General features: G+C 40.6%; 1 protein-coding gene across 2 annotated transcripts; it reads left to right on the top strand.

Annotated features, from left to right (window-relative positions):
- Positions 1 to 7,231: 7,231 nt before the first annotated feature.
- On the top strand, positions 7,232 to 25,863 carry LOC105081526 (short-chain dehydrogenase/reductase family 16C member 6). Of its 2 annotated transcripts, XM_074354950.1 has the most exons (8): positions 7,232 to 7,364; positions 7,694 to 7,761; positions 8,251 to 8,597; positions 12,061 to 12,192; positions 18,740 to 18,839; positions 19,292 to 19,436; positions 21,947 to 22,072; positions 23,627 to 25,863. In XM_074354950.1, exons 3-8 carry the CDS (start codon positions 8,277 to 8,279, stop codon positions 23,751 to 23,753), a joined length of 951 nt encoding a protein of 316 aa, XP_074211051.1. In that variant the 5' UTR covers positions 7,232 to 7,364; positions 7,694 to 7,761; positions 8,251 to 8,276; the 3' UTR covers positions 23,754 to 25,863. The 2 variants fall into 2 exon arrangements, with proteins under 2 accessions (XP_074211051.1, XP_074211052.1); XM_074354951.1 differs by lacking the exon at positions 7,694 to 7,761 and having other exon boundaries at positions 7,257 to 7,364.
- The last annotated feature ends 774 nt before the right edge of the window (positions 25,864 to 26,637 follow it).

Below are 26,637 nucleotides of genomic sequence, written 5' to 3'. Positions count from 1 at the left end.
AAAAAAGTTGACTCTAAATTTTATAAGAAAAATAAATAAATAAGAAAATGGTGGAAAAGAATAGTGAAACAAAGCCTCAACATTCAAAACAGTATGGCCCATGAGTAAACTGACAAACCAGGAAACATAGTAGAAAGATAGAAACGCACAAAAATACATGAGAATTTAGTGTATGATAAGGCATAATTTCAAGGAAGTGCATGAAAAATGGACTTTGGAAAGAAATGATGCTGGTATGACTGGTAATCACTTAAAAAGGTAAAATTAAAAGTTCTATACTGCAAACACAAACTGGGGGCTGCCGAACCACAGGGCAAGTGTGCTGCTGGTGTTCTTAGCTATCTCTGAGGTTTCTGTCACTTCATCCGAATAATCAAAGATCTAAAAGTAAACAGTGAAACTATATACCATCAGAAGAAAATACATGTGAATTCCTTTACTTTTATTTTTTAACATTTTTTATTGATTTATAGACATTTTACAATGTTGTGTCAAATTCCAGTGTAGCACACAATTTTTCAGTTATACATGAACGTATGTATATTCATTGTCACAGAATTCCTTTACTTTTAAAGTTGGACTGTTGTAGGCCTTTCTATGACTCAAAACTCAGAAATCATAAAAGGAAATATTGATAAACTCAACTACTTTTTAAAAACTATGCATGGCCCCCCCAAAATCATAAATAATCAAAGGACAAAAAGCAAACTGAGAAAACAATATTTAGGACACTTGTCATAGTTAAAGGGTTCATCTGACTAATATATATATAAGTAAATGTTAGTAGGAATCAGGAAGAAAAACCAACAGAAAAACAGGTGAAGAGCATAAATAACAATTCACAAAAAAGAATTATAAATGGCCCTTAAACAAATGAAAAAATACCCAACTGATAATTAAAGAAAGTACTCCCAAACCCTAGTTTTCATTTGTCAGATTTTTTTAAACTCCCAGAAGTTAACAACGCAGACTATTGGCCACACCGGGTAGCAGCGCCTTCAGACATGGGAACAGAAAGAGAACAAACCTAGAAGCAAGAGTTTCGCAAATCTGACATTGCTAAATGCATTTACTCTTTGACCCATCAAGCCCACATCTAGCAATCCATCCTGCAGGCACACCTGCAAAAGTGTAAAATGAAGTTTATTCAGAGCTCTTGGTTTCAACGTTGTTTGAAATAGCAAGTTAGGAAGCGATCCACACTGTGGAACACTATGCAGGGGTGAAAAACAAACAAAGGAGCAGAAGAAGACCAAGGTCTCTATGTGCTACTATGAAAGCATCACTGGGATGTATTTCTAAGGGAAAAAAAATCAAAGCACCAAACAATATACACAGTGACTTGCCTTCATCCTAGGATGCCAGTATAAATTATTCCTAACAGGGTGGCTTAACACACAGAAATATACTCTCTGTGTTGGAGGAAGGAGGGAACGAAAAGTGCCCACTGAACTCGGAAGGCATCTTGAGACCAAAAAATGAGGCAGGGAGCTCTGAGTGATCAATGCATCTGTTTCTTACAGGGTAGCTTACTCACAGGGTGGGATCAGGTGGACAACCATCTAGAAGCTTTCATAGCTGCACTCCACATCACTGGGGGGGCCACTGGGACAATTTTATAGTTAACCTAGGGTGTGGGGGTAGTGCTTAGAAACAAGACACGCATTCTGAAGCCAAGACTTTATATGATCAGGTAACGAGTCTTGTGGGCGCCGGGAATACATCAAGGAAGGTTTTCATCTTTGTTTGGGAACTAACAGAAGCCACCTGTTCCTAATGATTATTGAACAATATCTATTACAAAGCCTTTGATGACAGGGAAGTGACTTACTGCACAGTTCAGTCCTGGGTAGGGTCAACAGAAAGACAGGGAAAACTGAAGGCCCAAGAAGGTGTCAATCATGCCGACAGCCTTACAGCCCGCCCCAGCCCAGCCCTCAACAGCCCACACGTTCGAGTCCGTCAGTGCGGTCTTATCCATCACTCTTCCATGCAGGCCCGAGGGCCAGGTATCGGGAGGCGGCTTGCATCCCGAGCCCACAGCAAAGTCAAAGGATTCCCACCAAACACAAAGGAATGCTAAGAAGACGGTTCTCCACTTACGAGGAGAGAAGTAAGCCAGCAGGTAGAAGCATCAGCAAAGGAGATCTTACCTGTTCGACTGATGACTGTTTTCATACACTTATGCTGGATTCATATAAAGGTCTGCTGGCTCCAAGCAATCCTCACCTTGCTGCCACATCACTCCAATGTCTGCTGTTGAGGCCACATTACCTCCTTATCTCAGCCTCTTCTCTGCGTGTCTGTCTGTCCTCCCCTGCACGTCTATCTCAAAACTCCCTCTGTATTTCTCTTGTAAGCATGCATATGATTGCATTTGGGGCCCAGCCAGGTATGTATAGGATAATCTCACCCTAGCAATATTCTATTTAGTCACATCTTTTGCGACATTAATATTCAAAGACTCCGGGGATTAGAGAGAGCATGGACATCTCTTTGGAACCACCCTTCAACCCACTATCCCTTCCAACAAAGACTTGTCTGATCAACAACAAATATCTGATGATCATCATTACCACCTGCCTTAACTAGCTCTTAGAATGTGGGTACACATTTCACAGCAGCATCCTGATCTGCATTAGCAGGGTCACCAGATCAATCACATTTGTCGACTCATGCCAACTGCTGAAAGGATGAAACCAGCCCATGCTGGCATAAAGGGTCTCCTTCCATTTCCTTGTAATCACTGTTTTCTTTCAATGTGGCAACTAACTTCAACACTTTGACTTGCCTGCTGGCCAAAGTGATTGACTTTTTCCTTTCTGCAGTCTTCAATCCAAGGTAGAAGTAAACACTGCATTGCGATCATATGCAGCCTTCTACCCACAGTGCAATTTAAGCTGAAAGAGGCTCTCTACCTTGTCTTTATATTCACAGACCATTTCAATACGGTTTGCACCGAGCTCCACAAAGGCCTCGGTCCATCCTACCTTCACTTTACTCTCATCAATTTCAAATCTTCTAATCACATCGAAATTTATTTTGAGGTTATCAGTTTTCATTCCTTTGTTGTACTCTAATCCTTTTGGACAATTCTGTCAATTATCTTTTTATATAAAAAATCATGTGGGTTTATCACTGGGAGACAAGGAGGTGACACAACAACACACTTTGCTGTCTACAGGGGAACTGAATCCTAGATACACACAGTGACCCGTCTCCAACAGACTATGAAAGAAGAGGCAGGATCAGTCACAGATCACGATGTGCATCTGTTATTTATGTAACCATTTTCACACTAAAAAGCTAGCAGCCAAGTCTGCTTTATGCAGTTGATATCCCACGGTAACTGAAATTAGAACAATGTTTTTGGGGGACTGGTGTAACTAAACTGTGGTAGCTAAAAGTCATGAGTATCAGAACTCTACAAAGATAGGACTGCCTGTATTTACCAGAATGGCTAAATTTTAAAAGACAGACAATGCCAAGTGGTTGTCAGGATATGGGGCAGCTGGAACTCTCATCCACTGCTGACAAATGTCTAAATTGGTACAATTTCCTTCTAAAACTCTTTGGTACTATTTCCTAAACCCAAAGATATACATGCTCTTTGATCTAGCAATTCCATTCCTGGTTTTTATCCAACAGAAATTTATATTTATGTGCACCAAAAGATGCATATAAGAATGTTCATAGTATTGTTTGTAGTATCCAAACCTAGTAGTAACTGAAGTGTCCATCGATAGCACAATGGTACATTAACCCAATTGAATATTATACTGCAATGAAAATGAACAAACAACCACTACAAGCAACATGAACTTCATGAACACAATGCTGAGCAACAGAAGAAAGAACAACAACAAAAACACATGCTGTGAAATTCCATTTACATCAAGTCCCAAAACAGCCAAAACTAATCTGTGGTGTCAGGCCAGTTGTGTGGGGGGGAATAGTGACTGGAAGGGGGCACACAAAGGATTTTGGAGGGCCGGTCATTTTCATTCTCCTGATCTCAACTTTGCATCATTTCTGAAGTTCCACTGAACCGTACATTTATGACATGGACTTTTTGGTAATAATGGCATAATTTAATAAATAAACTGATTGTTTTAAAATGAAAGGACTGTATAAAAAATGTTCAGGCACCAGTTGGAAGGTGATTCCACATATCAAAATTATGACAGCTTCAGCACCAAAAATAATAATGAGTTTAGTTAATTTAAGTGCATTTAATCAATGAAAAGGTATGCATTCCAAATAATCCCCCAAAATAAGAGAGCGTGAATTATTGATACATGTGACAACTTGAAGCACTAGGTAATTACGCTGAGTTAGAAAAAAGACACAGTCCCCAAAAGTCACATACCGTATGACTTCCTTGATACGATATTTTTGAAATGACAGCATTCTAAAAATGGAGAACAGGTTTGTGACTGGCGGGGGTAGGGGTCGGGAAGAGATGACGGGGTGTGTGTAGACCCCCGCCTGAAGGCTCTAGAGAATAATCCATGGGCTAAACTGATAAAACAAGCTGTGAGAAATGTCACGTAGCTGGCTGGATAAGAGATGGCCTACTTAATGAAGTTTTGTGACGAACTTTAAAACAATCTGTCCTTGATCATGTAACATCCTGTGCTTACTGCAGGAGCCTGGGAACCTAAATGGCTTAAGATTATTAACACTGTTATAACTTAGATGGTATGTGAGGCATCATGCATGTCCTATATAAACCCTTTTATAAAAATTAATAAACAGAGTAGCCATCAGCTCTCTCCGCATATGGCGGGTATGTGTACATGATATCGTGACACCGACAGTGTGGGGTTGTGGGGAGTGTGTACACAAGAGGGCAATTCAAGGGATCCTTGTAGTGAGTGTCTTGGCTGTGGTGTAAATACATGTGAGAAAACTGTGTAAGACTAAATACACAAGCACACACACAAATGAGTACAAACAAAATTAGGGGAATCTGAGTAAGATGAGGTATTAATGTCAGTATCTCAGTTATGTTACTGTACTGCAGTTTACACTGTAAGAAACTCAGTAAAGGGTACACAGGAATCTCTCAGTATTATTTATATCAAGTGCATGTGACTCTACCATTATCTCAATAAATAGTTCAGTCAAAAAAAAGCAAGAACTCCAAAACAGCCTCTTTATGAGGCGTCTTAATAAACCAACTCCTTACTTAGAAAATCAGTAACTAAAGAGAAATACGTAAGCATTCCCAGGAGGTACTGTATTTTAGAGAAACCAAGTAAAGACAGATCTTGATGGAAGAAAGCTAGCTAACGATGTAGAAGGAATGACGGAATTAAAAAATCATCATTCTGTAACACTTAACAATTATTTACTCATACAAAAATGATGTCAATATTAGATATATTAGGTGTATTTAAACTATTCATAAATGGAAAAATGTAACTGTCTAATGAAGTAACGAGATGCTCATTTCACTAATCCAGCAGACCATTGCTCCTTGGTATTTACTGAGAGGAGTTGAAAACTTCTATGTCCACACACACAAACAAAAAAAATCCTACACACAGATGTTTTTAGCAGTTTCACTCATATTTGCCAACTAAGATGCAAGTAAGATGTCCTTCAGTGCGTGAATGGATAAATAGACTGTGGTACATCCAGACACTGGAATACTATTCAGCAATAAAGAGAAATGTGCTCTCAAGCCATTAAAAACAGGAGGAAACAAATACATATTACTAAGTAAAAGAAGCCAATCCAAAAAGACCACAGACTACGACATGATCCCTACTCTACAACATTCTGGAAAAGGCAAAGCTACGAACACAGTAACAAGACCAGGGGCCACCAGGAGTTGGAGGAGGGAGGGCTGAACAGGTGGAACACAGAGGATTTTTAGGACAGAAAAACTGCTCTGGATGGTACTGTTAATAGTGGATACTTGTCATTATACATCTGTCAAAACCCCAGAATAGAATGAACCCTAACATAAACTATGAACTTGACATGACATGTCAGGGTAGGTGCAGTAGGTGTGACACACGCAGTGCGTGCTGCAAATGTTGACAGCGGGGGACGTGGTGTGCAGGAGTCTGTGGAAACTGTTTTCTGCTCAATTTTGGTATGAACCTAAAACTGCTCTAAAAGTTAAGATCTACGTATTTTTAAAAAGCATTAGGTAAAAGGTTGTGGGAAGCAATATAGTCCCAAGGTGCCTGGATGCCATCCCACAGACCACCCTCTCAGGAACTGTAAAGAGGAAATATGCCTTTTCAGCGGGGAAAGCTTGCGGTGCCGCTTTCTCCTGGGGACTGAATTAGCATCACTGACCGTGGACCAGCTTGACACCAGACACTGCGGCAGGCTGCAGTAGGAAGTGTTCAACAGCACGCAGGATGTTTTCTTGCCAAAAATGTTTAATCTGAACATAATCAAGGCTCTCAATCTAACTTAGAGTTCAAAAAAACATACAGGGGATGGAGGTCAAGTAAAATGACACCATGAGGAAAATCAGACAAATAGAGAATTATAGGGCATTCTATAAGACACCTGGCCTAGACGTTTCAAAAAGTCAGTGACATATATATTTTTCAAAAACGTCTGAGATGATGAGAGCTATCCTGGGAAGAAAGTTATTGAATGCATATAAAAAACTTAAGTGGATCTTTGGGACAAGTGGGGAAATTTAAATACACATGAACGTTAGATGACATTGCAGAATTAACATTAATTTTGTGAGGTATAATCATTATATTATGATTTTATAGGATAGCTTCCTTCTTAGGAGATGAGTGCTGGGTAATTGCAGTTAAAGGTCGTATCTGCAACTGACACTGAAATGATCGCCCAAAGAGTGGAGGGGACACAAAGCAAATACGGTAATGTTAAAATTGTCTGCGTGTAGGCTCTTGGAACACTTACCTATGCTTCAGTTTTATGAGTGTTGGAAATTTTTTCACAATAAAAACTTGGGGAAAATAATGTATCCTGATCATCAGGTTGTTGAGATAGGTTGGTAACTATTTCAATTTTCCCAATTGAGCTAGAAGATTCCAGGACACCCACGGGAGGGCTGACACCTCCAAATCATGATAAACACACATGTACCTTCACAGGACACTCCTTCCCTCCAGGCCACCGTGGGAGTTGAAAGTTTCAGATGTATGTGACCCTTTGCCAAAATGATAATATGGATGAAATGCAAACACATTCTCACAGGTGACACTGCTATTTCTGACGCCTATAGAGACAGCAGAAAGTGTGGGAGGACGCATAAAGCCAAAACTCACTTAAGAGACGGCTTCATGACACTGACCTGAGCGCTGACGCTCCGTCCCCTGGAAGGACCCTTGCACTGCTGGAGTGCCGTGTTTCTGCAGGTAAGATCTAGGTCCTTTGCCCACTCAGGAGAAAATATTAGGTGCCCGCTGCTGAGAGCCGGTTTCTCTGAGCACAGCTTAGTGCCATTTCCCAAAGAGGGGTATGAGGTCATTCTGTTATCATCTCCAATGTCTCTTCTTTTCCGCTTTTTCTCACTTGGCTGACTTTGGGTGAGTCTGAGAAAACGACATATTAGCTCCAGGAGAAGCCTGTTCCAATGGTAAAGGCCTGGACATTCAGGGACCCCTGTCCATGTTCCTGATGTTTCCCATTTTATTCGCTGGCCATGTGACCTGGAATAAATCTACCGAATCTTTTTTTGTCTCAGGTCCTCACTGTAAACTAGGAATCATTGTTCCTGATTTGACTCTCTCAGAGGGATATTTTAAAGATCAGGTGAGAACATAAAAAGCCTTTATGCGTGTTACAATAAATACTGTTTCTATATTACTGGACAACTTCCTAATGAAAAGCAAATTTTTATTAGATGTGAGATCATTAATCGAGTTCACATAATAGAAAAATGACCAGACTGAGAATCAAAAGCCTTGATTTACAAGTCACATAATACTGGGCAAGCCAATACTCAAAGACCTTATGCCTTTGACTATGAAGCTCTCCTAGTAATCTGTGATCCACCTGTAGGTCAAATTAGATTACATTTAGGAAAGTGCCCTATAAGTTGGAAAGATTCTAGTTGACATAAAATATTTTCATACCCATTATTTACATAATGTAAGAAGTCATTGATTGTAGCGGTTGTTGCAGAAATATGTATTTTGGAGAATTAATGTTTCAAAAAGAAGTTCCCTCGGACCAACTACATTATGTGTGCAATTGTTGTGATAATTCAATGAATTTATCAGTTACCTTTTTCCTTATTAGGACATTCCTTTATTCAGTGAATCAACATGGATATGATTTGGCACACCTCCGTATTTTTGGGAAAATTTCTATACTATTTTTTAGAATCTTTATTTTACAAGATAATTCCCAAGAAGAAGAAGGATGTTGCTGGAGAGATTGTCCTTATAACAGGAGCCGGAAGTGGACTCGGGAGGCTGATGGCCATAAAATTTGCCAGTCTTGGAGCCATTTTAGTTCTATGGGACATTAATGAAGAAGGCAACATGGAAACATGTAGAATGGTCAAAGAGAAGGAGGGTGTAAAAGCATTTGCCTACACGTGTGATTGTAGCAATAGGCAAGAGATCTACAGAGTTGCTGACCAGGTAAGCTGATTGGTATTCTCCTTGGCTTCTGTGTCCGAGAAAAACACTGCATCTAGTAGGTGTTTTTACTAGAGACGTTTGTCACAAACTTCTTCCCAGATCTCTGTGTGCCTCTTGCTTGATTCTGCATGTCAGAAACCAGGCCTTGTAGCCTCCGCAGAGAACTACACCGAAACGAAAGAGAACTACACCGATGGGAACTGCATGAGCCTTTTGAGTTGTTGCCCACCCCTCTTTTCTGTGACTCATTTGCCTTCAGAGGTCAGTAGAAACGAGGACTTACCCTTGCCCTGCTGCTCACTGGTTGTGCAAATTCCACTTAGCTCCCTGTCCTCGCCAGGGCCCAGGTCTTTATCAGTAAAATGGAAAGACTGGACTAGACGGTCTTCAAGATGACGTCCGGCTTGCACTTAACTGTCTGTGTTGTGTGGCTCCAAGAGACATCCACTGTCATCCTGTGCTGATGGTGGAAAGTACGGAGGACAGGGCAAAAGCATTTAGGATGTTTCTAGACTAAACTTCCTCTTAGATTTAGCCTACTTACATTCGTTCTAATTTCACACTAAGTATGGATAGAGGTATTAATAACAACAGCTATTTATTGTGTAGTTACCATGTCCTCTAACAACAATGGTCAAGATTCTGAGCGGTGTTTTACCCATATGCCTTGGGTGAGGTGTGGTGAAGCCAAACATGCAGATAAAGAGAGAGAAACTAGAAAGAGTGCCACGGGTTTGTTCGACTCACAGGTTCCTGAGAACACAGCACTCCATGCCACACAGGGCCACCGAGAGAAACACCAGGCAGGTCAGGAGGTGGAGAAGAGGGGCAGATGAGGACAAGTGCCTTTCCTGTGGTTTCTACAAGTAGGAACAGGTGAGGCAGGGCCAGCAAGCTTAGGACTGACCATTTCAGGAGGATCTGGAGCACAGAGGCGGTCCCTGGCCATCTGGCACCTGGCCCTGGGGCAATTAGGACAAAGGTACAACAGCCTACAGTGTGAGAACCCAGTAAGGGAGATGCTTTGGGTGTGAACTTAATCAACTGATCAAGAAGGGAAAGTGACAGGCCTCTAGCCAGGACCTCAAAACTGGGTGAAGACAGAACCCGACAGAACACCGTATTACAGCAGCTGCTATTCCAAGCACTTCATGCACATGACAGCTCATTCCGTCGACACAGCACAGCCCACGTGGGAGAGTAGCATTATTATCATCCCGTTTACAAGTGAGGAAACTGAGGAGGAGGGAGCACTCCACCCACCCAGCACGGGGGTGGGGCATCCCCAACAGTGACCAACAAACGTGTCAGCGGCGAAAAGACCCCTCACATCCTCCTCCTCCCACCAAGAGCACTGGAATCCCCAGCGCGCTCAACCTGTCTCTCCTTGTTTACAATTTTCTTGCTGTCTAGTAGAAAACCAGGCTAAAAATGTTAACCAACAATGATCTTTTCCCCATTTGAATATATCTTAGCCTTGTCTTCTTTTCTCACAGTCCTATAAATAGAATTCTTCTAAGTCAACTATTTTATCTGCTCTTCTGTTTAATTTCAATTACTTATCGCCTCCCAAGAAACCCAAATACTAGCGTTAGACTCTTCTACCAGAATTTCAACAAACCAGAGGCTTTACCTAATTCCCTGAAATTTGTAGGAGGGTTGAACGGCAGTACCAGCATTCTAAAGGACTTCAGTAATTAAATGCCCCAAATTAGACTGAGGTCACCTTCTCATCTCCACCGTAGAAATCCAGCACACAAATAAATTATTTTTGTTAGGATAACCAGGTTCACACTTTATTCCCAATAATCCAGTTCCAGTCAGTTATTAATATTTTTTAATGTGTGTGTGTGTGCGTGTTCACACAGGAGAGATTTGTCTGTTACAGCAATAATCATTTCAGCTACAGAGCAGAAAATTCAGGTGAAAAGAGCTTTTGCTCCTTTGTGTGGGAATCCAAATTGGCTGTGAATCAGTTATTCCCTTCAAAAGCTGTGGGACTTTTGGCAAAATCTTAACTTCTCAGAACCTCTGTTTCCTCATCTATAACATGGGATGAGAATGCTTTCCTAAACTCTCAGTTGCAATGAAAATTAAATCCCATTACCTGGATAAAGCCCCTCTTAGCTCTGAGGTCCCTAAGACTCAAGGATCTTCTTGGATGGGATGACAGTGACCATTAGGTTTTCTGAAATATTCAAGAATGTCTTACACCAGAGTCTCCCTCCTTCTTAGGCTCATGTTCCTTCCCCAAGTTCGTCTGAGGTCAAGCACCTACTCACGCTGATTCCCTCATCAAGCCAATGGGATGTTCTTCCATCTCCTGGATGTTTGCCCACATCGTGCCTCTTTCCAAAGTGGAGAGTCTCTCATTGCTCAACCCAACATCAGCTCAGCAATAGTAACCCTCCCTTTCATAGCCTGTTCAACTTAGCCACGTCAGGAGCAACACACACCTCAGATGTCCCCACCATATTACCTGGAAGGCTCAGCACACAGTAGTGCACAAACCAGGAATGAGAAAATTAAGTCAAGGCAGGTAGTGCTTCCTATTTGGAAACAAAACAAATTGTTGTAACAGCAACAAAAGATCCAGTTCAGGGCAAAAAAAAAAAAAATCATTGTTTGAACATGAATCGTGCTTTGCCCCTGGGTCAGCTTTATCAATGTCACTTACAAAGCCATAATTTAAGACGAAATGGTAAAAGAGAAGAGCAGCCCCTGTAGCCTCTCCTGAAGCACGCTTTCCCCTGGACAGAGCAGGTAGTATACTCTGGACTCTGCAAGCAGGTGAGGCAGGCAGCTGAGAAGGGAAGGGTGAAGGGAAGCCCTCAGGATGCAGCAGCAGCAGCTATGGAAACACCAGAGAAACATCAGCCACAGACAATAACTAGATTTGGGAAGGTCCTCTGGGCAGAGGTCACAGGCTCACAGAGGCCTCTGGGCAGCAGATCAAACACACCCATGTTTGGAATGTCTTGGTGTCCAGCCCTGGCCACATCCCAGAGGGACAGGATATGCTCCTGCACATGGTCACAGAGGAGTCACCTACAGAGAGACTGTCACACACACTAGGCTGGAGGGAGACCCAACTGCCATCCAAAGGAAGACACTGAGAGGCACTCAGGGAGACAGAACCTGATGTCACCCTTGGCATTTGTCTCCAGCAAGACAGGGCAATGGCATCCCAGAAAGAGGAGACAGGGAAAACACACTGCAGTATTAGGTCATCTCCACACAAAAAATTAAAATCCTTTAAGGAAAACTGGCAAGTCAATGTGTGTTCTTTTTTATATAATCAATAAAAAGTTACTTTAAAATTGCTGAATTTCTATGCACAAGATAAAATACCTAGGTTTAAAGAAACCACCTGAATAAAATGAGAAAAAAATGATGATCTGGAAAAATAAATATCAAAATGTAACATCCCAAGTGAAGTGATGTCTGTCCCACTTCTGCCCAGGTTAAAAAGGAAGTGGGCGATGTGACCATTCTCATTAACAACGCCGGGGTGGTAACGGGAAAGCTGTTCCTCAATACTCCAGATGACATGGTGGAAAGATCGTTTCTTGTAAATGCCCTGTCTCACGTCTGGGTAAGTCTTCTTTCTTTTTCATTTTCTTTTGTTGATGAATATGAAAACTTCATGTATTTCTGAAAACTACCTGTCAGCCATGCATGTGTCAATATACCATCTGTGAGTTTCCACTGACAGACTGAATAGACCCTCATCCTGCCCGGTGTGACCTTCCCACTCCTTCGGCTCTGTTCCCCTGTTCTCGCCCTGCTCCACGTTCTCAGGGCAAGGCTCTTCCCTCTACCCTCTCCAGTTTGGTCCCAAGACTCAGTAGGTTGCTAGAAATCTTCCTACCAAAATTCAAGCAGAACATGGCAGCCATTACACAAGAAAGATTTAATTTTGTTCATGAGTAAAAGAGGTGCTTGAGAGAGGGGGGCTATTTTCAGAGTGGTGGTTTATGTCCTTGCACAACTGGGTATCATAAAAAAGGAAACAATAGCAGGAGGAATCATTATCAACACTTACTGAGTTCTTACTGTATGCCAAGTACGACTCTAAGCTCTTTTCCTGCATGTGGTAGCCATAATGCCATTTTATTACTATTTTACAAATAAGGAAACAGAGGCTCAAAGGGCTTAAATGACTTACCCAAGGGATGGTCCTAGATTATAGAAGGAAGAAGCAAGAGAGAAGGGAAAGACTCTTTACAGCAAAAGAATGAGTAAATCTATAACTCAGGAGTGTGTCTCTTGAGGGCTGAAGCGTCCAGACCAGGGCTGGCCACTAGAACTGTCTGTGATGACGGAAATGCCCTTTTTCTGTGCCTCCCAGTATGGCAGCCACTGGCCGCTCGTGGCCATTGAGCACTTGTGGTTAGTGGGACCGAAGAACCAAATTCTTAACTTTATGTAATTTAACTCATTTGAATCTATATTTAAATAGCCACATAAGCCTAGAGGCTACTGTCTTGGATAAAGCAACTCCAGAAAACGGACAGGAGGCCAAAGGAAACTTGAGCTCCCAGGGGACTCTCCGCTGGGAGGGCTTACACTTGAAGCTAGAAGGGGATGAGCAGGGACGGGGTGACGGGGTGCATGAGGCACAGGTGGGCATGAGCCTGTCCTCTGGGGCTCTGAGGACAGGCCCTTGGGATGGGCTTGCCGTACGTACTGAGGCTCCTCCTCCTTTCCACTCCCTGCTTCTACACCCACTCTCTGAGGTCCTCAGAACTACTTTCTCAATCTTCTTTTGGGAATCCCGATTGGAGCCCAACAAACCTTTTTCAACCAATATTTATTGAGCATCTAGCACAGTGCTTGACATCCAACAGTATTTCATAAACATATACAAAAATCACCGATTTTCCCCCTCCCAGCTCACCCCAAAACTTCCTTGGGGAAGGGGAAATACCATGTTGGCAAACAGAGCCACGTTGCACCCATTTCTAATCACATCACAAACCTAGAAGCCAGCCCGCATTCTCCCCCTTCCCTTATGTGCAACTCCCCGGCTCTTCCTATATAACATGCTCAAGTACACTCATTCCTCTCCTTCCCCGCTGCCAGCCTCTGGTCCAAGCTGACGTCCCCTCTCAAATGCAGCTCATCATGGCTTTCCATTCTCAGTGCTGGCACCTTCCACCTGTCTTCATACAGGAGCAGAGGGATCTTTGAAACAACTAACTAAATCGTCTCACTCTCCTACTCAGAAGTGTTCAGAGGATTCGCATGCACTTAGACTAGCACACAATCACCTATCGCGGCCGGTAAGCCCCTACGTGAAGTGCTAACGTCCTCACTCACCTGCCCCCTGCCTCTCACTTTCTCTACTTTCTGCTGGTGTCCTGTTCTCCACGGGTCCTGACGGGACCCCAGAGCTCATCAGGCTCTTTCCAGATGAGGGTCCTTGCACAAGCTGTCCTTCCGACGGGAGTTTTCTTTCTCCTGACTCTCATGCAGTGGTTCCGGGGCATCCCCAGTTCTAGTGCAGTCTCTGAATTTGTACCTTTACACCATGTTTACTATTCTATTTGGTTTGGTTCATTTACAGAGTTAGAATACAAGGTAAGTAAAAGGTATTATTAATAGACACACACAGTCTTCTTGTGGAATGCCCCCAGCTCATCAGAGAGACAGTAGAATCAGAGAATTAACTTCCACCTGAAGATTATGGAAGGTGCCTACGTGCACCTCCATAAAAGCCCAAAGGCTTCTTGGCTTGTTTGCTTGCTTTTACTGCTCTTGTCAGCTGGCGTTATCCAAGGCTAGGGAACAAAAACCAAGAAATGCCTCCACCAAGTTTTGCCTGCGGTATTTTTCATTATGGCAGAATTTCTTTTTCTTGAGGTCTCCCAAACCTGCCAAGGTCCCTGGCCTGCCAGGAAGTGGCCTTCCTTAATACCAATGAGGCTGGGAGGGGCTCTGAAGGCCATGGAACAGGTGTCAGTCCAGCTTCCTGGAAAGGCAGCTCAGTAGGCATTGGTTCTGCGTATGAAATATAATCGTTGTCCCTAAAAAAGTGGGCTTGTCATACCGGACTAAATGAAACCATCTTAAATATGACACACCTGTGTTCTAGCTGCACTACCCATCTCCTCAATTATACCCTGATGTTTTTAAAAAGACTGGTTCGTATTGAACGCATGAAAATAAATACGTGGCCATGAAAGAGGGAGGACTCAGAAACGGTCAGTGTAATAGACTCTGCCTGTTGCCCAAAGTAGGTTTGTGCACAAGGGCAATTAACATCTCTCAGGCTACCTATAAAACGACGTGACTGTCTGGATACATGCGGGTTAGACTAAGTAAATTTCATTACGCATATTTGTCCAAGCCATATTGTCAACTACTTCTGGACTGAAGGGGCCAGGGGGCCTGGCTAAGCCCTGGGTGGCCTCGCAGGGATCTCGTCACAGTGGCAATGCCAGCCCCCGGGAGAGCCTGCACCAACAAGCCGGCTTCTTGAAGCAGCCCTTCCAGCATGACTTTCAGTGCCCTGCTGTGCTGTGTCTTCCACCTGACACCAGAGCCCTCGGGCAAGATGAGGGGAGTCCAGAACTTTCCTACTGATGACAAAACTGAACGGATGTGATTACTTTATTTCACTAGCCAAAAATATCAGCTGAAGAAAAGAGAGACCTCTGTTGCGGTGTTAACACATGACTATTTCAGACAGACTTGGTTCCCTACTGCACTGAGAGAGCTGGCCAATCCCCAGAGCCCTTCTCACCACCCACACAGGTGTGCAACCTCTGAGGAAACATATTTGTGTTAATATATTTACTTGAGAAAGGTTGAGCTGCTTTTTTTTTTGACTCAACAGTGTTTCCCCATGTTTTCTCAAGACAGATCCTAAAGTAGGGCTAAGCTAATGAAGAACATGCCAAATATACCTCACTGTTCCTAGCACCCCTGTTGGGACTTCAGAGATTTCAGATGTGACAAGTTTTTGTTCTTTGTTTTAAACAATTCAATAGCATGACAAAAGTTAGCTAAAGGGCGCAGATTAATCTGACAATGTAAGAACCCCCACTCTCCGGGCAGATTACACAGGGCAAAGAAATGCCTTTTAACACCGCTTATTTACAGCAGACTGAATATCTTACGGCCAATTTAAAGCTACCAAGCCTCTCATCTTTATGATACGTACAATTATTTTGCTTATTAACTTAAATGCATATTAATATGGTATGAATTAAACATATAAAATATACATATAGCCATATAGCAGTATCATTTCTAGCTTTCAACCATAACTTTAAAATATACTTAACCTTATTGTCATATTAGAAGATAAGGTTTGTGCCACATTGAACTTAACTTCTCAATTCAATCTTTAAAAAACAAGCCACACTGTGCTAGGTAACTCCATAACTTGGCTCCATGAATTCTAATTTCTTTTAAAATTTTCTGGGGTACCAAAGACCTCTCACAAATTTACTCAACTTAATATCATTCTGAAGTCTTGAACTCATTTAAATTGACACCTCAGAGTAAAACAATCAATGATGACATTAACGGGTTGTTGAAAAGATAACGTTAAAAAATTGTAAAAGACAGGGCAGGTGGAAGAACTAAGTCCAAAGAACTGGCAAACCTGTCTGAATTCCAAAAACGCCAGTTTTCCTTTTTTAAAAAAAAACAATAAAACCATTATTTGTTGTAATTCAATTTAACTGAGCATATATTTGCCTTCTTCATAACCTGAAATATTTTGTGGAAACAATGATAACTTATCTGACCCATAACCAGGGTGAAAAAATTTATAAAATGAAGTCAAGCAAATCTGATGTTTGTTTGTATTACATCCCACATGTGATAAATAGACCTGTGAAAACAGGTCTATTTATCAAACAAGTCTCATCAGTTCAGATTTGCCTTGTTATGAGTGATGTGTAAACCTGGACCCACGTGTAATTCTCTATTGAGCTCCCTGGTTGAAAACGCTTTCCCAGAGTTTCCTTCATACATCTTTGATGGCTAACCGCTCACTCAACACTTATTTGCATTCCTTTTTCTTCCCTTTAATGGTGGATCTCTATATAGTGAGAACAAATAATGGGTTTTTATGATAAATTCATCTTCTAGAATGTCCTTTAACAAGCCTTCCACTGATACGTGGGGCTCGAAACACAAACAGACCCTTGAAACAGTCACTTTCCTTCTGTGAAGGAACACTTTTCTCCATTGGAAACACAGAAAAATGGTAGCAACTTTAGCCCCGGTTCAAAAGCAAATACTCTTACAGATACATTTGAAAAAATTAAAAACCCTTGTAGGGGTAAAAGAAAAAAAAAACAAAACTGAACTCCTGCAACTGGTTAGATCTCTGTGAGTAGATAACTGCTTGTGCCAATCACCATTTAATTTCACCCATGTTCAGCCAGATGCCAGACAGCTAGAGGTCACAACTTCCTCATACCATAACCTGGGGATTTTCACTGCCTCAACCCCTGAAATTCCTTATCAAAAGTCACACTGACACGCAACTTCATCTCTATTACCCCACGTCACCTTCTTGAGAGTTTTATGAACTTTCAGACCCCCATAGTGACACCACAGCTAAACATCCATACCAGGTTCCCAGAGCTGAACTCCCACAGGGTCGACCAGAAGATCGCCCTGCAGGTGCCCTCTGGGGCTCAGGTTGGATTTTTTTTACATGTGCTGAAAGACAACAGCCAGCTCTTGCTACTTCCATCTAGCCTGCAGTCATGACTGATCCAACAATACTTTTTAATTTTTAATGTCTGAAAAATGAAGATGTAACCACAAGAGACAGACATATAAAATGCCACCATGCTTGGATATGAAATGTCAAAAGGGGCCAGTTGTCTGCATGTACGCAGAAGCTTATCAGTCAGTTCAACAGTTCTGGGACAAGGTTAGTGAGGCCTAAAAAGATCTCAAAAACAAAGGTGATATTCTTTGATCCTGTAGCTGCCCTCTGGTCTACCGGGTCCTCGTAGGTAAGCACATCTTGGCAGACTTTCCAAAACTCTTAACACAAAATTCTGACGTTGTTAAAATCATAAATCTCATAGATGGTGAGCATTGTATGTCAAGGTGTTATTTAATTTATGAGAGAACCAGCAGAATAACGCTGCCGATAAATTGATGATATGAGGAATTTGGATTTATAAAGTCAATGAAAAAGAATGCTGAAATAAGATCATTCATTAAGCGCTTACCTCTGAGACTATCTTATCTATTAGACCAAAAAAAAAAAAAGTCACACCTATTTGTTGTCTACATGTTAACCTCTAACTTTACAGGATTGTGAAACATCCTGGTTCTAATAATTATTAGTAAAAAAAAAAAAAAGTTACATTGCTAAGAGAGTTAGGTAAATCTCAGGCAGGGTTATTAGAAAATGCTCTAGCATGTTGAAAGCCATTTGATCATCTTTTTACTTTATTTCAAGTTTTGGGTAATGTTTCCAAACAGAAGTTAGATTAGGGAGCCCAGTATCAGGATAAGAAAGAGTGAGAAAGTTTCCTGAAAGCGCTGGGGTAAGGGAGCTGGAACCTCTCCTTGTTGCGGGCTCTCAGAGCACCGAATTAATACCTCACTTGAGGATGAACGGGTCAGTTTCACCAAAAGAGCTAAGAATGTATCTAATCACGGCAGACAATTCCAGGGTACTTCTACTTACCAGAGCATGTTTTCCTTGAACTGAAATCCCTCACCTTTCCTTGAGCAGTTTTTCCCATTCTGCCAATCCACTGGGGTGAGGGGGGATCTCATTTAGGGAAGCCAAGAAAGTGAGTGTGATTAAATTTTAATACAAATTCCTGAAAACTATGTGGAAGAGGTCAGCATACCAGAAAAATTAGGTTTTATGTTTGTTTTTTAACAAACTCTAAATGTAAAACATTGATTTCATTCCATTGGTATAGTTTACGTAAAAGGAAAAGCAAGTCCTATAGATTAACACATAATAAATTTTAAGATCCTTGAGGATAGTGAATACATGGTACCAGTGACTGTTTTGTACTGTCACAGAATTTAACACGTCATAACACGTTAAATATTTGTTGAGTCTGTAAACTGATCAAACACTTATTGAGCAAATAAAATAATAAATGAATAAAATACTAATGCAGTGTATTCATACCTTCCAGACTTATAAGGCCTTCCTTCCTGCCATGATGAAAGCCAACCATGGTCACTTAGTCTGTATCTCAAGTACAGCAGGAATAGTTGGCATCAATGGACTATCAGGTAAATACTTCACCATGTGCCTTTGTTCTCCCCAGTTTACAGAAATCAGGAGTTTCCCGAGGTACAGAGAACTCTTCCTGCACCAAGGGGAAACCTCTGGTACATTTGGCTCTATTTACAATGCCAGAATTCCCTCCCTTTTCCCAATTTAAAATGGCAATGGTAAGAGGAAGTAGTCTCCTCTTAAAAAAAAAAAAAAGAGAGAGAGAGAAAAGAATATGCCAATTGGCTCAGTAGTCTTCTTGAGTTAAGAGAAATTGAAATAATTTTCATTTTGTTGTTGGGTAGGTAGTGTGGAGCTGTAAGAGTAGAGTGACCACAAAGATGACTTTAACAGTGATGCTTTGCCCCCAAAATTAAGCCAGAGGAAGGGGAGGGAGTTTCAATTTTTAAAATAGTCCAGAACTTAACTTGTCAAATTCTATTACTAACAGCTCTTCACTTTGTTTCAGATTATTGTGCAAGCAAATTTGCAGCTTTTGGCTTTGCAGAGTCTCTCTACATTGAATTAAGAGTACTAAAAAAAAGTAACATTAAAACCACTATCGTTTGCCCGTATTTCATCAAAACTGGAATGTTTGATGGCTGTACAACCAAGTAAGTGAACTCTTACAGTAATCTTTTCTCTTAAAATAATCTTCCAATGCATGTCAATTATCATCTTTTCATTTTGAAGTTTTGAAATACGAAAAGTAAAGGAAAAGAAAGAAATTGCATCTAATTTAGTAAAAGAAAAAATTCAATGCATATTAAATTAATGAGTTTATTCCATTTAAAGATAATATATGGTTATGAAGCATACCATATAGTAAAAACATAAACCTAAATTGCCATTCAGAGTATTACAATAGAAAAGTTGGCAGTGAGAAGTAATTATAATATTTAGAATTGTAGTGTTGAGAAGATAATTTCTTTCCTAAAAAGATGACTGAAGTAAAAACAACCCAAAAGATAAAATATTTTGAAAGACTGATTAAAATATGTGGGGAAGATATTTTGATATATCTGAGAAACGAGAATTTTTGCATTTGCTAAGAAACTTTTTCTGCCAAGTTAACATAACACCCTCTCCAGGATGGTAAGAATAAAAGCTAGATTATCGGGATCACAGAATAAATGTGACCAGCCGAGAAAAGGTGACATGGTAGCCAACAAAAACAGTGATGTTAAGTGATGGCTGTTGTACACTTGGAGTCCCTACACACATGAAAGATAAAGACAAAGCCTCTAGAAAAAATAAAGATTGCTAACCTTAAGATGGTAGAGGATGAAGGGAACACTGATGTGGGGGCTGTACGTTTTCTAGCTCTACTGAGACATAGTTGGCATATAACACTTTAAGACAAACAAATGTGTTGATCTGATATATTGGAAAAATGATTACCACCATAGCACTAGCTAACACCACCATCTCATCACATGACTACCATTTCCTTTTTGTTTGTTTTTGCTTGGGGAGGGGGGAGGTAATTAGGTCTACTTATTACTTTCAACGGAGGGACTGGGGATTGAACCCAGGACCTCATGCATGCTAGGCATGCACTCCACCACTGAGCTATACCCTGCCCCCTCTACCCTTACTTTTTTGTAGTGAGAATATTTAGTATCTCCTCTGTCAGCAACATTCAGGTATGTGATAGAGTATTTGTTAGTTAAAGTCTCCATGCTGTCCATCAGATCCTCAGAACTGGCTGATACTATAACTCAAAAGTTTGTGCTTTTTGATCAACATCTCCCCATCTCTCTACCTCCAGGCCTTGGTAACCACCACTCTACTCTCCGTTTCTATGAGTTTAGCTCTTTTAGATTCCACATATAAGTGATGTCACATAGTATTTGTCTTTCTCTGCCTGTTTAACCTTTCATGATGCCCCCAAGTTTCATCCAAGTTGTCACAAACAGCTGGATTTCCTTCCTTCTCGTGGCTGAATGATATTCTATTATATATATATGGTTTAAGTATACACCAAGTTTTCCTTATCCACTCATCCATCCACAGACACTCAGGATATTTTCACATCTTGACTACTGTTAATAATGCTGCAATGAACATGGGAGGGCAGATTTCTCTACAAGACCCTGATTTCAGTTCCTTTGGATATATACCCGGAAGCAAAATTGCTGGATCACATGATAGCTCTATTTTTAATTTTCTGAGGACCATCCATATGGTTTTCCATAGTGGCTGCCCCAATTTATATTCTCACCAACAACATACAAGGATTCCCTTTTCTCCACATTCTCGCCAGCATTTGTTAGCACTTGTCTTTCTGATGACGGCCATTCTAACAGGTGTGAGGTGATGTCTCATTGTGGTTTTGCTTTTTATTTCCCTGATGATTAGTGACATCGAGCATCTTTTCGTGTACATGTTAGCAATTTGTATGCCTTTGGAAAACTGTTTTTTAATAAATATTGGAGTCCTCTGGCTATATAGTTCTAAGGAACTTCTAGGAGAAAAAAATGTAAAGACTAATGACCAACATTTAATTACAGGAAATTGACCAGCTTTCAAGAATCAGCTGAGATAAACAGAACTTTTGAGGAGGTGTGGTGCAAGTAATAGAGAAGCATCATATAAAAGCATAAAATGTCAAAGTACTTTCTAACGGGAGCTTTACTACATGCTCATCCCATTTCAACTCTAACTGACTTCACAAACATCTAATCCTGCCTAATGTGGTTTAACAATAGTCTACCTAAAATAAAGACACATTATACATGCTCAGGAGATTTATTTTGGTAAAATGATTTTTGCAATTTTGCTTCTTAATAGTATAAAATTACTTGATGTTTAGGGTGAAAGAGAGAAAAGTACAAAGAAAATCTAAAAGTAACTCCTTCCAAATGTCTAGACCATCACATAGCAGAAAATCAATAAAGGGCAGGATGTTCACTCCAGGAAGTTGTATGTAATAGCTCTGGTCCCAGTATCGGTTATGTGGGAAAACACAAGGCAGTTCTGACTATTTACATCTTGTTTACATATTCATAGACATACGTTAATAACTTGATATATAAAATGTAATCATTAATGCTCATAATGAAAGTAAAAAAAAAAAAAAAATACCACTCTGACAATATAACTTTTGTTATTTTTACTCCAGGTATCCGTTTCTGTTGCCCATACTGGAGAAGGAGTATGTGGCCGAAAAAGTTTTAAATGCTATTTTAGAGGAGCAGACGTACTTAATGATGCCCAAATTTGTGTATTTCGCATTGCTTCTTAAACAGTAAGTTAATAATGGCTTCTCCATCATTTTAGTTGTTCGTGAACAAATTATCTCATCATTGCCACCTCTTTCACCAGAAGCCAACTTTATATTTTTTCATGATAAAGGAAGAACTTCAGGTTCTAATAGCAAGGACAGTTTATTGAACTATTGCTAGCTCTGCTTGGTTACTCCAGAGATGGAGAAAATTTAGAATTATTGGGCTTTACAAATTACTAACCCCAAGAAAAACAATAGGACCCCAATTTTTTGGTGAATTCTTTTAGTTCAACTAATGCGAAATTCTATTTTGAAAACAAAGGGCAAAAACACCTGAGTGTGTTGCCAGAAAAACAGTAAGTATATTAGGTAAGTCCCTCATGTCCTTTAGTGAGAGAGCATCTGCAAGTTCATGCTGTGAGTTCAGAGTATCCACGGGTGGATGGAACTCAGGCCCACTGTCTTCTCTGTAGAGGACAGAGAACAACATGCAACATTCACCAACTGCCTACATGTGCCAAATTCTGCAAGACAGCCTTGCATGCACCTATTCACACCTAGGGAATCTGAGGCTTAAAGAAAACAAGTGATTTTTGCAGGATTAAACAGCTAGTAAGTGCTGGAGCCAAGTTTTAAATCTGATTACAAACCCTAATTTCTTATCACATCACGATGTGCTCCTCCCCTGCTGTGGTCACTAGCAGAGTGGAAATCACAACTGGTGATGAACTATTACAAAATGATGTTATTAATAATCTAGCACTTTCTTAACAATTTATATCTTCCTTAACATATTTTTGTGACCTATGGGTCTCTCCATGCATTCACTGAACATGTGTGCACATGGGACGTTCTCAGCAGTACCTTCTGTTCATCCTCCCGTAAGATGTGTGAGCTGCTGAGCTTGGTCAAAGTCCTTGATGCCGAATCCCCTCACATCTCTCCCTGCCTTCTAGAGCACCAGCCACACCTACGGGCTGCTTGTATGACATCTGTCCCCCTTGCTCAATCGCACACTCCCTGAGGACAGGACAGTTTCTGGCTCCATGCTCCAGGTTTAGGACCTAACACACAGTATGCACACAATCAATGTCTAAGTTGAGCTGAGTTGAGCAGAACTGAGCAAAGTACAGTTCCTCTGTCTTCAAGGAACTAAAGTGATGGTTCTCAACCTTGAGTGTACATTGGAGTCCCTTAAACCTCCAGTGCCTGAGCCCTACTTCCCTCCCCTTCCTGTGAAATTCTGCTTTAATCGGTTTGGTTTTCTTTCTAGTTTCTGCTACCACTTTGTAGTCTGGGAAATTAGGGTATACACAGTCTTTCCACAGAACACAGTGAGTTAACATATGGATAAATCGTGGCCTGAGCATTGGTTTTGTTCAAAGCTCCCTGGATGTTGGATCACACTCAGTGTCTGAGCCATGATGTTTCCTTGTACATCCCTCTCATCAGTGACACACACACAGCATGTATCATGACAACTCACACTTTGTGTAATTCAAAGTAATCTTTACAAAGAAATCTCTTCGAATTCTCATAAAGGATTCTGATTTTTTTTCCTCTGCTTTTTTCTAGAATATTATCTTCAAACATGATATTTGCCCTTATTGAGTACCTTGGTTTGGATACTTGCATGGCTTCATTTATAGGGCAAAGCAAAGCAGGTGAAGTTCAGACTGAAGCTGAGAGGAAACAGCTGTAGCTGCAACCTCAAATGTGGTGATAAAATAAAGTATTATGAGTAGAAACTATTTGGAACTCCTCCTTATGCTTAAAGCACTCCAGTCTACCAAGGATTATTGAGGCTTTCAAAAGTGCCAACCTCATTCCCAGGACATAGTTGACACACTGATCATTTTCCTAGGCATTCAAATTATGTATTTGACAGTTTTGAAATAAAAAATACCCTAGAAGGAGTCAACAGTGATTATATGATACAGAGGAATGGATCAGCAAACTGGAAGACAGAGTAATGGAAATCAATCAAGCTGAACAAAAGCAACAAAAAAGACTAAAAAGAAATGAGGACAGTTTGAGAGACCTCTGGGACAACATCAAGCATAAAAGCATACATGATAGGGGTCTCAGAAGGAGAAGATAGAGAAAGAAAGGAGAAGAGAACATACTTGAAGACATAATAGCTGAAAACTTCCCTGACCTAGGAAAGGTCAGGAAGCACACATAGCCCCAAACAAGATCAACCCAAAGAAGAATACACCAAGACATACTGTAATTAGAAATAGCAAAAATTAAAGATGAAGACAGAATATTAAAAGCAGTAAAGGAAAAACAACTAGTAACATACAAGGAAACATCCATAAGACTATCAGCTGACTTTTCAGCAACAATTCTGCAGGCCAGAAGGGAGTGGCATGATATATTCAAAGTGATGAAAGGGAAAAACCTACAACCAAGAATAATCTACCTGGCAAGGTTATCATTCAGATTTGAAGAAGAGACCAAGACTCACTCTTGATCTAAAGACACACACAAACTGAAACTGAGGGTATGGGAAAAGATAGTCCATGCAAATGGAAATTGAAAGGAAGCTGGGGTAGTAATACTTGCATTATACAAAACAGACTTTAAAACAAAGACTGTAGAAGAGACAAAGAAGGACATCATATAATGATCAAGGGATCAATTCAAGAAAAAGACATAAAAGTTGTAAATACATATGCACCCAACATAGGAGCACCTAAATACATAAAGCAAATATTAACAGCCATAAAGGGAGAAATTGACAATAACACAATAACAATAGAGAACTTTAACATGCCACTTACATCAACAAGCAGATCATTCAGACAGCAAATCAATAAGGAAACACTGGCCTTAAATGATACATTAGACCCAATAAATGTAATAGATACAAAACGTTCTGTCCAAAAGCAGCAGAATACACATTCTTCTCAAGTGCACATTCTCCAAGGGAATAGATCATGTGCTATTCCACAAAACATGCCTCAGTAAATTTAAGAAGATTGAAATCATATCGGATCTCTTCTGACCACAACCCGTATAAGATTGGAAATCAACTACAGGGGACAGAAAAACTGCAAAAACCACAAACACATGAAGCTAAACAATAGTTACTATAGAACAAATGGGTCACTGAAGAAATCAAAGAGGAAATCAAATAGTATTCCTGTATTTTTAAAAATCATAAATGTAAGTAACCTAAAAGATGCAATTTCCTGTGTACTGAATATTTCATGTACTTTAAGTATATTTTCATCATAAGCATGAAGCTATATTCTGAGTTTTCTCCATTGTTAGAGAATGTCTGCCCTGGGAAGGACAGAGTCAACCCTCAATGACAAACTAATGAGACAAAGCAAAGGGATACTCACTATTAGAAAAAAAAAATCTGACATAGATTTGAAAACGAAAATGTTAACACACATTCCCGTGGAAAATTTTCACTTCTAAATTCTAAGAGAGAGAAGGCAGGAAGCGCTGTGGTGAGCCTGCCACCCGGATGAAAAGGCACCGCCCCCTTTGTGTTGTGCTAGCTTTCCTTCATCCTCACGCAGCTCTTCCTCGGGAGCTATCCATTCTAGAATAATCCAGCTGCTACCCAGGAGGTGTTTGCATCCCAGGGCTAAATATGAGTACAATTCCAAAAGGGCAAGAAGCACTCCATTTTTTGTACAACAGGCCTGGTGTGATCATGAGAAAAAGTGAGAAAGGAGAACCAGCAGAGCACAGGCTAGTCTCAGATCATTTTAGGAAAGAGTACATGTGTTGCTTAAGACCTGGAAATTAATTCCCTTAAAATCAGCCAACTCTGTGTTGTACTCCTGGAAGTCTTCATAATAAATGTTATTTCAAAAAAAATTTTTTTTAAGTTTTTAAGGATGAGTATGATGACTTCTGTTTCTGGTTCTGTGGAGGACCAGACGCCCAGAGAAAGTCTTCAAATAAGGATCTAAACATCCAGGATAAGTTTTTTTTTAATCTTTTCAATAATTGGTACAACTGTTTTGAAAAGCGTAATAAAGATAAGAAAGTAAAACTCCTGAGGGTTAAGGCTCTCCCATGCTGGCATTTTTCAAGAGGTGAGAGAGATGATGTGTCTGCATCTCCTAGGTGCTCATGTAGTGGTGAGAAAAGACAGAAACATGAGGCCTGTAAAAGTCAAGAGGATGGACTGGGAGACATCCACCTGAACTCAGAATCCCAGGAAGGTTACACTGCCAGAGGGTCGATCTGGGCAAGGAGTTCTGTCTAGAGAACTGCCCTACAGAGAGACTGTGCAGCTGAGGCCAGAATTTATACCATCTGTGTTACCCCCACTCCCCAATATATCTAAACCAAATAGTTGGTTTTACAATGTTCCCAACAAATTATTGGGGTGATGGAATGCACCCCCATAATGCACAATTATGTAAATGCACTAAATTAACTAAATTTGCAAATGTAAATTTACTGTGTAAATTACCAAAACCCAAATGGCAAGCGTAAAATGTGTGAATTTTACAGCATGTAACTTACACTTCGATAAAGCTTTATAGAGTGGGGGTCAGGGACAGACTGCCTGTCTGGCATCCCACCTGGTCACATATCTATGGCTAATACAGGCA

This window comes from Camelus bactrianus, chromosome 29 (assembly GCF_048773025.1).
Source record: "Camelus bactrianus isolate YW-2024 breed Bactrian camel chromosome 29, ASM4877302v1, whole genome shotgun sequence".
NCBI classification, from domain to species: Eukaryota; Metazoa; Chordata; class Mammalia; order Artiodactyla; family Camelidae; genus Camelus; species Camelus bactrianus.
The sequence above is the reverse complement of the archived record's forward strand: the minus strand, read 5'-3'. Positions and strand labels throughout refer to the sequence as shown.

Bases quoted from the DNA above. Each gene is read 5' to 3' on its own strand.
- LOC105081526 (XM_074354950.1), top strand. From the start codon at position 8,277: ATGGATATGATTTGGCACACCTCCGTATTTTTGGGAAAATTTCTATAC. The intron at 8,598-12,060 runs GTAAGCTGATTG...ACTTCTGCCCAG, and splicing joins TCTACAGAGTTGCTGACCAG to GTTAAAAAGGAAGTGGGCGA. The intron at 18,840-19,291 runs GTAAATACTTCA...ACTTTGTTTCAG, and splicing joins TGGCATCAATGGACTATCAG to ATTATTGTGCAAGCAAATTT.